At 39.8% G+C, this 13711-nt stretch overlaps 1 protein-coding gene across 1 annotated transcript in view; it reads left to right on the forward strand.

Annotated features, from left to right (window-relative positions):
• The window catches only part of REPS2 (RALBP1 associated Eps domain containing 2), a 93334-nt gene extending 80132 nt beyond the window's left edge, over positions 1 to 13202 (forward strand). The window contains exons 18-20 of the mRNA XM_035115083.2: positions 2579 to 2724; positions 5950 to 6055; positions 7189 to 13202. Of these exons, the coding sequence (XP_034970974.1) occupies positions 2579 to 2724; positions 5950 to 6055; positions 7189 to 7257 (321 nt within the window). The 3' untranslated portion in view covers positions 7258 to 13202. The remainder of the gene's footprint in view (positions 1 to 2578; positions 2725 to 5949; positions 6056 to 7188) is intronic.
• Positions 13203 to 13711: the final 509 nt, after the last annotated feature.

Consider the following 13711-nt stretch of genomic DNA (forward strand, 5'->3'; position numbering starts at 1 on the left):
TGAGCACTCAGGGCTGATTTCCTTAAGAATGGATAGGTTTGATCTTCTTGCAGTCCATGGGACTCTCAAGAGTCTCCTCCAGCACCATAATTCAAAAGCATCAATTCTTCGGCGATCAGCCTTCTTTATGGTCCAGCTCTCACTTCCATACATCACTACTGGGAAAACCATAGCTTTAACTATACGGACCTTTGTAGGCAAGGTGATGTCTCTACTTTTTAAGATGCTGTCTAGGTTTGTCATTGCTTTTCTCCCAAGAAGCAGGCGTCTTTTAATTTCATGACTGCTGTCACCATCTGCAGTGATCAAGGAGCCCAAGAAAGTAAAATCTCTCACTGCCTCCATTTCTTCCCCTTCTATTTGCCAGGAGGTGATGGGACCAGTGGCCATGATCTTGGTTTTTCTGATGTTGAGCTTCAGACCATATTTTGCGCTCTCCTCTTTCACCCTCATTAAAAGGTTCTTTAATTCCTCCTCACTTTCTGCCATCAAGGTTGTGTCATCTGCATATCTGAGGTTGTTGATATTTCTTCCGGCAATCTTAATTCCTGCTTGGGATTCATCTAGTCCAGCCTTTCGCATGATGAATTCTGCATATAAGTTAAATAAGCAGGGAGACAATATACAACCTTGTCGTACTCCTTTCCCAATTTTGAACCAATCAGTTGTTCCATATCCAGTTCTAACTGTAGCTTCTTGTCCCACATAGAGATTTCTCAGGAGACAGATGAGGTGATCAGGCACTCCCATTTCTTTAAGAACTTGCCATAGTTTGCTGTGGTCGACACAGTCAAAGGCTTTTGCATAGTCAATGAAGCAGAAGTAGACGTTTTTCTGGAACTCTCTAGCTTTCTCCATAATCCAGCGCATGTTTGCTATTTTGTCTCTGGTTCCTCTGCCCCTTCGAAATCCAGCTTGCACTTCTGGGAGTTCTCGGTCCACATACTGCCTAAGCCTGCCTTGTAGAATTTTGAGCATAACCTTGCTAGCGTGTGAAATGAGCGTAATTGTGCGGTAGTTGGAGTATTCTTTGGCACTGCCCTTCTTTGGAATTGGGATGTAGACTGATCTTCTCCAATCCTCTGGCCATTGCTGAGTTTTCCAAACTTGCTGGCATATTGGGTGTAGCACCTTAACAGCATCATCTTTTAAAATTTTAAATAGTTCAGCTGGAATATCATCACTTCCACTGGCCTTGTTATTAGCAATGCTTTCTAAGGTCCATTTGACTTCACTCTCCAAGATGACTGGCTCAAGGTCAGCAACCACACTACCTGAGGTGTACGAGACCTCCATATCTTTCTGGTATAATTCCTCTGTGTATTCTTGCCACCTCTTCTTGATGTCTTCTGCTTCTGTTACGTCCTTACCACTTTTGTCCTTTATTATGGTAATCTTTGTACGAAATGTTCCTTTCATATCTCCAATTTTCTTGAACAGATCTCTGGTTTTCCCCATTCTATTTCCCCACTCCCCATTCTATTTCCCCACTCCCACCTGGAGTACATACAGAAAATTGGCAACCAGTGCAGATTGACCATATAAAAACCTGATCAGCTGAAAATACGCAATGTTATACTGTAAGATGTATTTTTTCTCTCTTCCAGCTCTAAGTCTGTTTTAGTTGTCAATGCATGGGCTACTGTATATACTGTAAATGTATATATACTGTACCGGTTTACACTATATCTATACTGATATTGAACAAACAGTAGTTAAAATTCAACCTACAAAGTTAGGGTTTTTATGTCATCAATGATGTTTCCATTGAATGTGTTCATTTATGGGTTCATAATGCAAATTTTCTTTTCCATGCATTCTACCACCACTCTTTTTTAAATCTCTTAGTGACTCCTTCTGATGTAATTTTCCAGTTTGCATTTGGAATATTGTCTCAGTCCAAAATAAACTGATTAAGAAGAATCCTCATTGTGGTGGTCCTATTGACGTAAACAAAAATTAAGAGCATAATTATGATGTTAGGCAACTCTTATTCTTAGCAATGGATTTGCCCAGGAAACTTTTATATATTATGGAAAGTTGTTTATCTGTTTGGTATAGTTTGGACAACTCTTAAGATATTGTAGCCAGATTTTACATGCTTGTTTCTGAAATCAAGAAGCAGGATAGGTTGTTGTTGGTGGTGTGTATTATGGCTACAATTAGCTGCCATTTTGAATCTAGATGGCAGATTGAAAATTTCAGAACTGCACCAATTGCAACTAATTTTGCGCGAGGGTTCCAGAGACCAAGGAGCAGACTTTCATCTATGTTTGGATACAGTTTGGATGCCGTTTTGAATCAACATCGTGAACGGAACCTTTCAAGCTGCACTGATTTTTTTGGTTTCTTTGAATTCCTGAGGAATGCCAGATATGAAGATACTAGTTCCTAAGAGATGATGCCATAACAGAGATAAATTAAATTGGTCTAGGGGAATGAGGATAGACAGAGCCAAAGTAAAGAATACCCTTTGGGTCCAGAAAAAAAATTATAAATGAGATTCTGATAGCTTTGTTGTTTTCCTAATGAATCATCAATACTTATTTTAAGCTTGCTCTCTTTTGTCCCCCCACAGGAGGTGTTGCTTACTCAGCCACCATCAAAACCGATTCGCAGGAAATTCCGGGCTGAAAGCCAGACGCTAGAGAACCAGGAACTTTCTCCCACGAAAAGTGTAGCCCCTTCCTTGCCTGCCATCAAATCCCACCATACAATCCCAAAGTAAAAAGGCTGACTTTTATGAGGAATTGGGAAGAGGGCTTTGTGGCAACATGGAGGGATATAAAGCATTCTAAAAAAAAAGTAATGTGGAAGAAAGAGCAAGTGAACTGCACTTCCTTCTACTGTCTTCCAGATGTGAAGTTTTAAAATAATTTTGTTTGGGCAATTCACAACCACCAGATGCTGAAACAGCTTATGCAACTCACTTGTTTTTTTCTTAGTATTTTAGAGCATGCAGACTCACTGAAAAAGACATCTAGCCTTCTGAAATACTCTTCTGTGGATTAGGGGTGGGCAGGGGCGGGAATCTGGAAAAGGACGGTTAATCTATGGAGAGATGTAGGTGGAAAGTCCTGGTGTATGGCAAGAGACTGACTAGGTGAACTTTGATACCTGTTCTAGTGTTCTGGCTCCATGATTTTGAGGGCTGTTGGAATGTGTTTTGGAACCAGTACAATGAAAGAATAACTGCTTGGCCATTGAATCCATGCAGCCATTTTTTTCAAAGAAGTTTTCTAATCCCATATAGTACCTGAAAAGTGGTGGTATAAAGTTACACCCTTCTGAAGTATGCATTTCTGGCAAGTAATGTGGAAGGCTGGAATTCTTCCTAAGAGTTTTTAAGTGACCTGAAAGTATTAGTGTTGTTTGTAGAGCCTAATTGACTGTTTCAAAACAGAAGCATTTGCTTCTGGCATAACAAATTAGTCCTATTTTGAGAACTGTAAATGACTGAAGTTTACTTATCAGTCAAGCATATTTTTGTTTTCCTCAGCTAGAGTGTTGAAGGATGTGGCGGAGGGCAATGAAGAAGCAGGGGGAAGACTTTCAGGAAAAATCATTGGGATTCTCTTCCAAAGATCAAATTGTCACTTCTCTTTTTAGAGAGTGGGAAAGCTAACTCCACTTTTTTCACATGAACTTTGTGCTGTTTTTAAAACAAATGTATCTGTCTTTGACCACGTTGTCATTTAAGAGCTGCTAATACCTTGCAGAAAATCATAAAAGGCTTCTCTCAGGAACAATTATGCTTATCTAGCCTATATTTTCCCTATTTTTCCAGTTTCTTGGTTTTCTCTCAATATGAAAATTGCTAACTTATTCACTTAAAAAAGTAGACAGATGGATCTACAAAATCTAAAGACTCATACTGGAAATTCTGTTTTACCTTGTGACATCATAACTTTGGTCTCTTGCATGCTACAAAAAAGCAGGGGAGTAAAAATAAGTTTTATTTATGCTTTTACTACTGTTTTGTAACATGCAAACTACCTCTATCGCTCAGGTGGGGGAAAAACCAAGAAAATATTAACTAATAAAGGGGGGCAGCAAACATATCTATATGCAAATGTTCTTAATAAGGTTTCCATAGGGGAAATACTAGTAGGTGCAGATATGCTAGTACAGGTGAAACTCGGAAAATTAGAATATTGTCGAAAAGTGCATTTATTTCAGTAACGCAACTTAAAAGGTGAAACCAATATATGAGATAGATGCATGACATGCAAAGCAAGATATGTCAAGCCTTTATTTGTTGTAACTGTAATTATTTGTTGTTAGGCGGGTCAATTATAAATTGAATGTAATAAATGAAATGTAATAGCGATGTTTATTTTTTATTTTTGAATTATTGCAACTATTTGTTTTATTACTGTGGAATTTCCAAAAGAAAGCATTTGTAAAAATTAAAAGAAAAATAAAAAATAATAAGTTGCATTACTGAAATAAAAGCACTTTTCGACGATATTCTAATTTCCCAAGTTTCACCTGTAAAACAAAAAACCCAAAAAACTTGCTTTTAAAAATTCAAAGATAATATCAGTAGTCATGATGGCTATTTATTTCTGGTGAACATGAGTAGCAGAGGACTTCAATGTAGATCATTGTACTTTGAAAAGTAGGGCACCCTGACACCCTGGTTCTGCTTCTAGGTTTCCCACAAACATCTAGTAAGATGCTTCTAGTAAGAGCTGTTCAACGGTGGAACAAACTCCCTTGGGAGGTTGTGGACCCCCCTTTCCTTGGAGGTTTTTAAGCAGAGGTTGGGTGACCACCTGTCATGGATGCTTTAGTTGAGATTCCTGCATTACAGGAGGTTGGACTAGATTCTATGATCTAACTGGCAGCTGTGGGGATAGAGAGCTGGACCAAATGGACCTTTGATCTGACCCAACGGGGCTCTTCTTACATTTTAAAATATATTTCTCATTCTTTATAATAAACAGAAAAAGGTATTTATGTGTTTGTACTGAAAGGTAAACCCAGCTGCTGTCTTTAAACCTATTAAGGTGAATTTTCCCCTTAATATATAGGGGACAGCTGTGTTGATCCATAAAAACGTGCCATTGTGCATGTCAGGTCATGTAGTAGGAGGGCAACTGCCCAGGAAGTTTGCAATGTTAGGCTGGGGAGATCCCTCCATTTTAATGAGGAAATTGAGCCAGGGTAACATAGTGGGTGGTGCTGTGGGTTAAACCACAGAACCTAGGGCTTGCTGATCAGAAGGTCAGCGGTTTGAATCCCTGCGATGGGGTGAGCTCCCGTTGCTCAGTCCCAGCTCCTGCCAACCTAGCAGTTTGAAAGCACGTCAGAGTGCAAGTAGATAAATAGGTACTGCTCTGGCAGGAAGGTAAACAGTGTTTCCATGTCATACTCTGGTTTGCCAGAAGTGGCTCAGTCATGCTGGCCACATGACCTGGAAGCTGTATGCTGGCTCCCTCGGCCAGTAAAGCGAGATGAGCGCCGCAACCCCAGAGTCGGTCACGACTGGACCTAATGGTCAGGGGTCCCTTTACCTTTACCTAAATGAATTCTGGCTTACAGATATGGCTATTAAAATGCCTGGATACCCAGTTGGTTACATTATGGAGCTGATAATGCCAAGGTTGCAGGTTGGATCCCCGTATGGTACCGCTGAATATCCTTGCATTGCAGTGGGTTTTACTAGATGATCCTCAGGGTCCCTTCCAACTCTACAATTCTCTACAATGTCTTCCTTCCATTTCTGATTTCCACAAGATCAGGATCTCTTATTGAATAACAGCTTATTGAATGTCCTGATTTCATAAATGTTTATTTCTGTATAGCAACTCTCTTTTGTAAATGCATTTCCTTTCGGTTTTAATTAGTCTCAAGTGTAAGTAAAATAATGCATCCCTTTTTACCAAACAGCAGGAAGGGCTGCGATACATTTTCTGAAAGTGGTTTGTCTTTACTCTCTGGCAGACAGCCTTCAAAACAGAAGAAAGCTATTCAGACAGCTATCCGTAAAAATAAAGAAGCGAACGTGGTCCTAGCTCGGTTGAACAGTGAACTCCAGCAACAGCTGAAGGTAAGGAGCACACTTCAAGCAGGGATCTCTGCTTAGGCGTGCCATGAAGCTCTCTGAAGCCTATGCCATATGCCTCTGCCTGCACTGTTAAATATGGGAAACAAACCAAAGTGTGTGCACCTTGCCGAGGCAGATACCCTCTCTCCCATCTTGAAATATGAGAGCAGCAGGATCACTTGCACTCTAAGCTGTGGGGGCTGCGGGTGAGACCCAAAAGTGCCCTTTCACAAATGGAAGGAGCTTGGATCCAGCAGAAGCTGAAGTACAGATTTCAGCCAGTCCCTGCACCATTCCCCTGCAGCCCCATGCTGCTCCAGGGTCCCCCCCCTCAACAATCTAGATCAGATTTTTAGGGGACTGCAGAGGGAAAGGGAAGCCAGTATCCCAGACCGCCCCATTTGTGAGTAGAAATCTGCTGTAGGACTCTGGAGCCAGCTTTCTCCTCCCCACCCATACCACCTTCTTTGTAATCTTGGAACAGAAAAGATAGTTCTGGCTTTTCTGCCAAGTGGTGACTAAATGTTCTTAGTTAGGTCTTGGGGTAATATATTCCAGTCGGCGAATTTTATATTTGTATGAGTTGAAAGAAAAAAAAGATTCAAATAAACGTTGGTTAGTAAAATAAGGCAAGTGATTGACTAATTGGATGGCTCTCATAGCGATTGCTCCAAGATTGCTTGTGTAAAGGTGGCCCCTCGAACTCGTTACAGCTGGCTGTAGTCGTTAGTATTATAACAGAGTTTGGAACAATGTTGGGCAAATCAGTTGACGAGAGCTAGCCTAATGTTTGTGGCATCTCATATAAGCCATCTTCTGGAAGCTTTGTGTACTTTAATACACTGTTGTGTTTAATTCCTTAAGCATCCAGATTTAAACTGGCTGAGGATCCCAGGCCCTGCAGGGATATTTAGGCAATACTGCAGAACCCAAGCCACTAATTGAGTGTAAAGTCTGTAGTGTTGTAACATCAGTTTACTTGGGCGTGAGTGCTATAAGTACTGTATATTAATTATGGAGTGATTGTAAAAGTGGATTTTATAATTCTGCATCTTAAGACAAGATTGTTTTTATGTGTTTATGCCTTTAAGGGCTATATTCTAAATGTTGTTTGTTTGTTTGTTTGCATGGTCTAGGAAGTTCACAAAGAACGAACTGCATTGGAAACTCAGTTGGAGCAGCTCCGACCTGTCACTGTCTTATGAAATTCTGTAACAGAATTTTTGCTTCAAGTACCTTTAACCGCACAATATATTGGCAGAAGCTTTTTTCACTAAAGCAACATCATTTGGAAAAAGTGACTGCCATATTTCTTTTGCATTTCTTGCACCAGTTTACCTTGCAGATGAAGAAGGTACACAATCTGAATGTCAAACCTTATGCCTATGAAATTGAACTTGTTTTGCCACTGACCCTTCAAGAATGCCTCAGTCAAATTCCATCTCTCTCTTACTGTTAACATTTATTCCAAGAATTCTTGATTTATATGCATTGGGGTGGGATATTTAAATAGTATATATGTCTAGGAAATTTGCTTATATTTACCTTCATCCTGGATTATCACTTTTTACATATCTGTGATCTTTAAAGTCTTTCTAGTTTTAGAATAAATGAAAGCAGCCGCTACAATGCTCTGTATTCCTTATGTACTTATCTGAAATGTACTCGGAGTCGAGAGTGAATTTCATGCTCTTTATTCAGCTCATAGTCATCAAGGAGAAGAGGAGAAGAAGAATGGCTCTTTTCCCAAAACCATCTGCTTATATACATTATTTACACAATGGGCCTTGCGTGATTGGCTACTTCAGGGCTACACCTGTGGGCCAATTATATTGTGGATTGACTTCTGCCTGCAGCCTGATTGGCTGCTCCTACAGGCCAATCAGGTAGCAGATTCGCTTCTGCCAGCCGCCTGATTGGCTGCTCCAGCAGGCCAATCAGGTTGCGGATTCACTTCCACCTGGAGTTGGATTGGGTAGCTCCCGCTGATTCTGAATCCTATTGTTCTAGGATTCAGCTCAGTACATAACATTATCTATTTTTATTTTTAAAAAAATCAACTTTGTGATTACTGACCATTTCTGGATGCAACACTAGTGTGCTTGTGCAACCCACTGTGGTTTTGCAACCCACACACATCTCCTTCTACAAACTACCATTGGCTGTTTCCTGACATCTCAGCCACTCTGCAGTAGTTGCATGGAGTTTGTGCACAGGTCCCAAGATATCTGTTATCTGTGTTGCTGTTTTCAAAATTCTGAACCATGGCTGAATCACGCTGTGTACTTCTCCACTACAATCTGCAGTTTGGCTCCTGAGCCAGTCGGTATAAGATGAAAGTCTGTGTTCCCCATTCACTATAATGGGGAATCTAAAAACAGCTAAAATGTTTCCCTTTTGGACAGAGTGGATTAAGTTTATAGGCACAGAAGTGCCTCCGGAGTGAATTAGGCCTGCCAAATTGCAGACAAATTCCAGGTGCTTTTTGTGGGGAAGTAAAAAGAATGTACTTTTCTCCATAACCCCAGGGGATCTTGTCTTTTTTCTTACCTTAAAATAATTAAGAGGTTGCCAAATGGTGCATAATCTAGCATGTACATTAAAAGAAACCTTCGCAGCTTGATACCAGCCTTTCTCCTGACGATTGTTTGTGACCTCCAATAGGCTTTAAAGGCCTCCCAGTAGACCTGCACAGGTCTCTAATATACTTTACAATGTTGAGGAAGCCTAGAATGCTGCTTGCAGAATTCTAAACAGCTCTGGGTTGTTGATTTTGTTGTTGTTAAAGCAGAGCAAAGTACACTTAAAAAAAAAACTAAGATGAAATGTTTTACTTATTTTTTTGGTAAAAAAAAATGCCCAATGCTGTGCTTTGCAGACAACATTTTCGACCCCTTCACTTCTTGCAAAGCCCATGGACCGAGAGAAGCATAGAGATACACAGGAAAAGATAGAGTTGTACTGGCACAGAAACAAAGAAACAAAGAGGCTCTCTAGCTTTGTTGGTGCCCTGATCAAACTGAAGAGGTGGGAATTACACCATGCTTTGACTCAGGGAGTAGGGCAGTCCCCCATATCACCCCAATTTGCCTTTTTATTTGCCCCCCCAAGAGAGTAGTGCACACCCCAGTAGTTGCCATTGGTACAAATCTGGTGTTGAAGGAATGGAGGTATGTTCCCCAACTGGGAATCTTTGCAGCTACTCCAGTCACTTTCGACAGCATTGGTGGGCACTGTATTGCCCTCAGGTTATATAACTCCCTGTAGTGTTAGTTCATGGGGTTTGGTCTGCCTGAACTGACTTGTAGGTGCCTTGGCACTAGTATTTATGTGAGTTTTTCTTACTGCTGCAGCATGAAACCCACATGTCTTGGAACAGCTAAGTACAAGGAATGTGCCACAGTTCATACAGGGCAGACTCGCTCACAGTTGTATGCTATGCAAGGCCGAGACATGCTGGAGCAATGGTATGTCAGCACAATAGGATTTGTGAACTGTGCCTCATGTCTGTTCATATTACACCTTTTGTATTTAACTTATTATCAGGTGATGAAAAAATTAAATGCTAAATTTAGAGATATGCTGCTTTTGGCAATTAGATGTTTTTGCTTATTTCTTAACTTGTTCTGCTTATTATACCTTAGCAGTGGGCAATATCCATTGGCTAACTGTATGTGTCTTGGTAAAATCCCACTTACTTGCTTTTTTTGGTAGAATTATACTTGTTTTGTATTCTGGTGAGTTGGTGTTATCAGTGAATGCCACATATCCGTTTCTCCTCCATTTTGGATTAATGGATCTTGTTTCCTTATGGCAATTATTGTTTTGGTCGTCTATCCTACTCAGTTAATACGCTTCACTCCAAGGAAGTCCTGTTAACCTAGTAAGACCTCTTTGGCAGTAGACATTCATAAGCATATATAATCTTGTCCAGACTGACTTCTAATAGAAAGTATTCCTTGAATTGCATTCTAGAATCGCACTGGCAACAAGGACAGTGATCTTTTGGGGGAAGCTGCAGGTAGGGAAATAGTTTTACCACTGTAAATTTATGTAACTTCATTTTCCTCCCTTAAGTTTCATGTTTCTGAAAGTCATCCCTTAACATAACACACTCACTGCATCATCTACAAGATGTGATGATGTCCTCTAGTTTGGATCTCTTTAAATGAGCATTTGATAAATTCCTGGAGGAGAGGACTATCAACAGCTATTAGGCCATTGCACCAATGTGGAGCCTCTGCTGACAGTGTGGCAGAGCGCACACCCAAACAGTTATTTGGGTGCAAAATAAAGGGAGAGGACTACTGCGTTGAGGCCTTTTTGTGGGCTTCACACAGACCTAGCTGGCTACTATTAAAAACAGGATGTGGAATTATACGGCCTGTTGCTGTGATCTGGTAGGGCTCTCCCTGCATTGCGTGTGGAGGTCCCGAAACCACCCCTAAATAAATCACAACGTAGACAGGATTTAAGTTTAATGGTTTTTGGCATGAATTTGGCCACAACTTTATTAAATCCAAAACAATGTGAGTGGTTGCGTAGGCATTGGCTCTCAACTGTCACCTAAGGACAGAAATGATAATAATAATAACTTGCCTTGTCAACACGGGGAAATCCAACAGGGAGAGACGGGGACCGGGTGTACAGAACTCTCCCCTCTCCCTTCAGGCTCCCAGAGGCATCAATATGCCGTCCTGGCCCCCTACCTAGGGGTTACGGACACAGCATAGAGCCCCTGTATTCCTGACCAGGATTTCCCCACCACTCAGGCATAAACTTGGGGTCAACTTAATCAATAAGACCCTTTAATACAACCACAATAACCAATGCCTAACCGCCAACCTTACAAGTTGTGACTATTTGCTATGCAGTAGGCAAAAACCCAAATGGCACCAGCCAATCAGCCAAGTGGAAAAAAATTCCTACCGGCCCCTGAATACAGGCGACCAAAAAAAAAAAAATCATAGCAATGTCAACACAGAGGCCTATAAAAAAACAGCGGGGTGGGGATCAGAAACGCAGCCAAAGAGAAGGAAAAAACCAAGCATTGAAGTATTTATACCCCAGGGGCTAGACTTACTAAATTGATACATGTGATTATGCCCAACAACAGCCCATATCCAATCAACGGTGGCCACTCATGCCCCACCTTTGTCACAGGCGTGGTTTGCTAGCCCCCACCGCAAACCGTGCTCTCCATGATGGAGAACCCGCATTATATGACCCACACCTTTCACTGAAAATATTCCATAGCCTTGCAAAGTAAGCATAATGTCAGGCGACAGAAAACCCTGCCAACTTCGCCCTGACCAGGGCGGCCGTCTCAGATGATGTTGTACTGCATCATCACTAAACCATTGGCCATACTAGCTGAAAGGGGTAAAGGCAGCCAGCGCAGATTCTCTATCCCAGACCTAGACAGACAAGAATATGCTCCAATACATCGTGCTCTTCATGTATACCACTTAGAAACTTTGGTGATTAAGCAGTATACAAATGAATAGTAAAAATCTTAGTCATTTCTACAGATTCTCAGCATTTATGCAAAATGCCCCATGCTCAATTCCTGGCATCTCTGTGTGCAACTAAAACTTTGGAGATCTGCTGCCAGTTTAGAGAGAACTGAGCTTGATAGTCTGACTTAGTATTAGGAAGCTGCCTGTAAATGTTTTAGCATATGCTGACAGATTTCAGGCTGGTTTGCTGGCTTCTCCACCCTTCTATTTTGATATTGAAGTATGCTATGCAGCATGACAATAGAACTTTAATGACTGGGTTATAGTGGCTTCTCAGCAGTACAGTGTGTACACATTAAAGGAAAATAATTTACTTGCAGTTTACTTAAAAATTTAAAATAGCAGCACAATATGAATGCCATCAATGCAAATATACTAGAAGTTAACAAGAAATAAAACATATTTGCTAGTATTTATAAAACATGGGTTGAAACAGGGACCTTTATGTATAAAAGAATCAAACCTTTAGTTTCTTAACTAAATGGTAATCCTCTGCAAAATGATAGTACCAGTGGAAAAATTAGGTTGGAAGCCAATCCTTCCATTTTTGGTGGTAATCAGCTACTGTCATCTTATTAGTTACTCTTATTGGGAGATTATTTCAGGTATCCTACTCAATTGCTAGAGTGAACAGCTGGATTTAAAAAATGGAAGTTGTTTAAATATTATAAATTTTCTTGTTGCCTTGTTTTAATCTTAAATTAGATTCTAATGGCAAGTATTTTACAGTGTTACTTTTATGATGCCTCAAACATTCCCATGATTGTCCCCTACATGTTTTGGAATCCTGATTTTAACATTCAATTTTTAGTTTTAAAAATTACATTTTAAAACACTTCTTGGTGGATTATTTCTACTACAGGATTTGCAAATGTTTCAGATAACTAGAATGGCGCGATCAGATATTGTTTTGGATACTATCTTATCCACACTGGAAGGCAACAGTACTTATTACATAACTTACCTGTATAAGATCCAGAATATACATCCTTCAAATGTTAACGGTAGAACCTTAATAGACGCATTACTCCAAAATGGACTCTCATCAATCTCTTTACCTTCACTAGGAAGATTATTCTATAAAAGTATAAACAGTGTTTGAGGAAGAATTGCGGCAGATTATTTCAGTGTGAACTCTCCTTGCTCTTATAGATTTGTTGCCATTGTAAACAAATTAAATCTGGGAAATGCACAATACAGCAATTAATCTCTATATTGGACTGTTCTGGGATCAGTGTTGATTGGCATTAGCATGAAGCAAGTATGAAATGTTTTTTTCTGGCTGTTGAGTTTGTTCTTGAGAAGTGAGTATTTTGTAGACCATGGAAGAAGTTTTGTTTAAAAAAACCTGCTACTCCATTCTTGAATAGCCTCAGGAAGGGAGTAATACTGCCAAATCTTTATAGTTTTTAGCACATAAGTGCACACATTCAGAAATAAATATTTTGTGTGATAAACATCTGATTAGGAAAGACTAATAATGAGCCTGTGTATTCTATGAAATAAGAGATAATTTATTTTGTTAGAACATTGTTACTCCAAGTGACTAAGATGGGAAGAAATTATATATTTGAAGTTTTCCTTGTTCTATTATTTTGTTGATACTGTGTTAATAAAATTATGTGATATGTTTTGCTCCTCTACTGACCTTTTGACATTCAAAATATTATTGGGAACATTATTATGTTTTCCTCATGTTGCTATATGTTAATATATGGTCTTCACAACTGCAGAAGTGTAAGGCAGTAACCTGTAGTTTATATACTATGCATGCGAAATCTTTTGGAGGCCAGAACATGCAAACTTGGTGTAACGTTTAAAATTAAAATGTTTATTATTAAGTACCATAGCACATAGGCAGGGCAAATGCAGTTTCCTTGACCTAGTGAATTCAATCAACTTATGGAAAGTATTATTTGCATTCCTGCCTTCTGCACTGAGACCACACACAAGGAAACATATAGTACTGTTTGTTTATTTAAACATTTAAAACATACTTTCATATAAAACATTGCAATGCAATATACAGGCTAAAAGTACAGGCTTACAATAAAGACATCAAAACACATTAGTAAAAGCTGGTTGGCAAAGAATCTCAGGTTTAAAAGACCTATCTGAATAATACAGAAGATGTTTGCAA

The sequence above is a fragment of the Zootoca vivipara genome, chromosome 4, assembly GCF_963506605.1.
Source record: "Zootoca vivipara chromosome 4, rZooViv1.1, whole genome shotgun sequence".
NCBI lineage: Eukaryota > Metazoa > Chordata > Lepidosauria > Squamata > Lacertidae > Zootoca > Zootoca vivipara.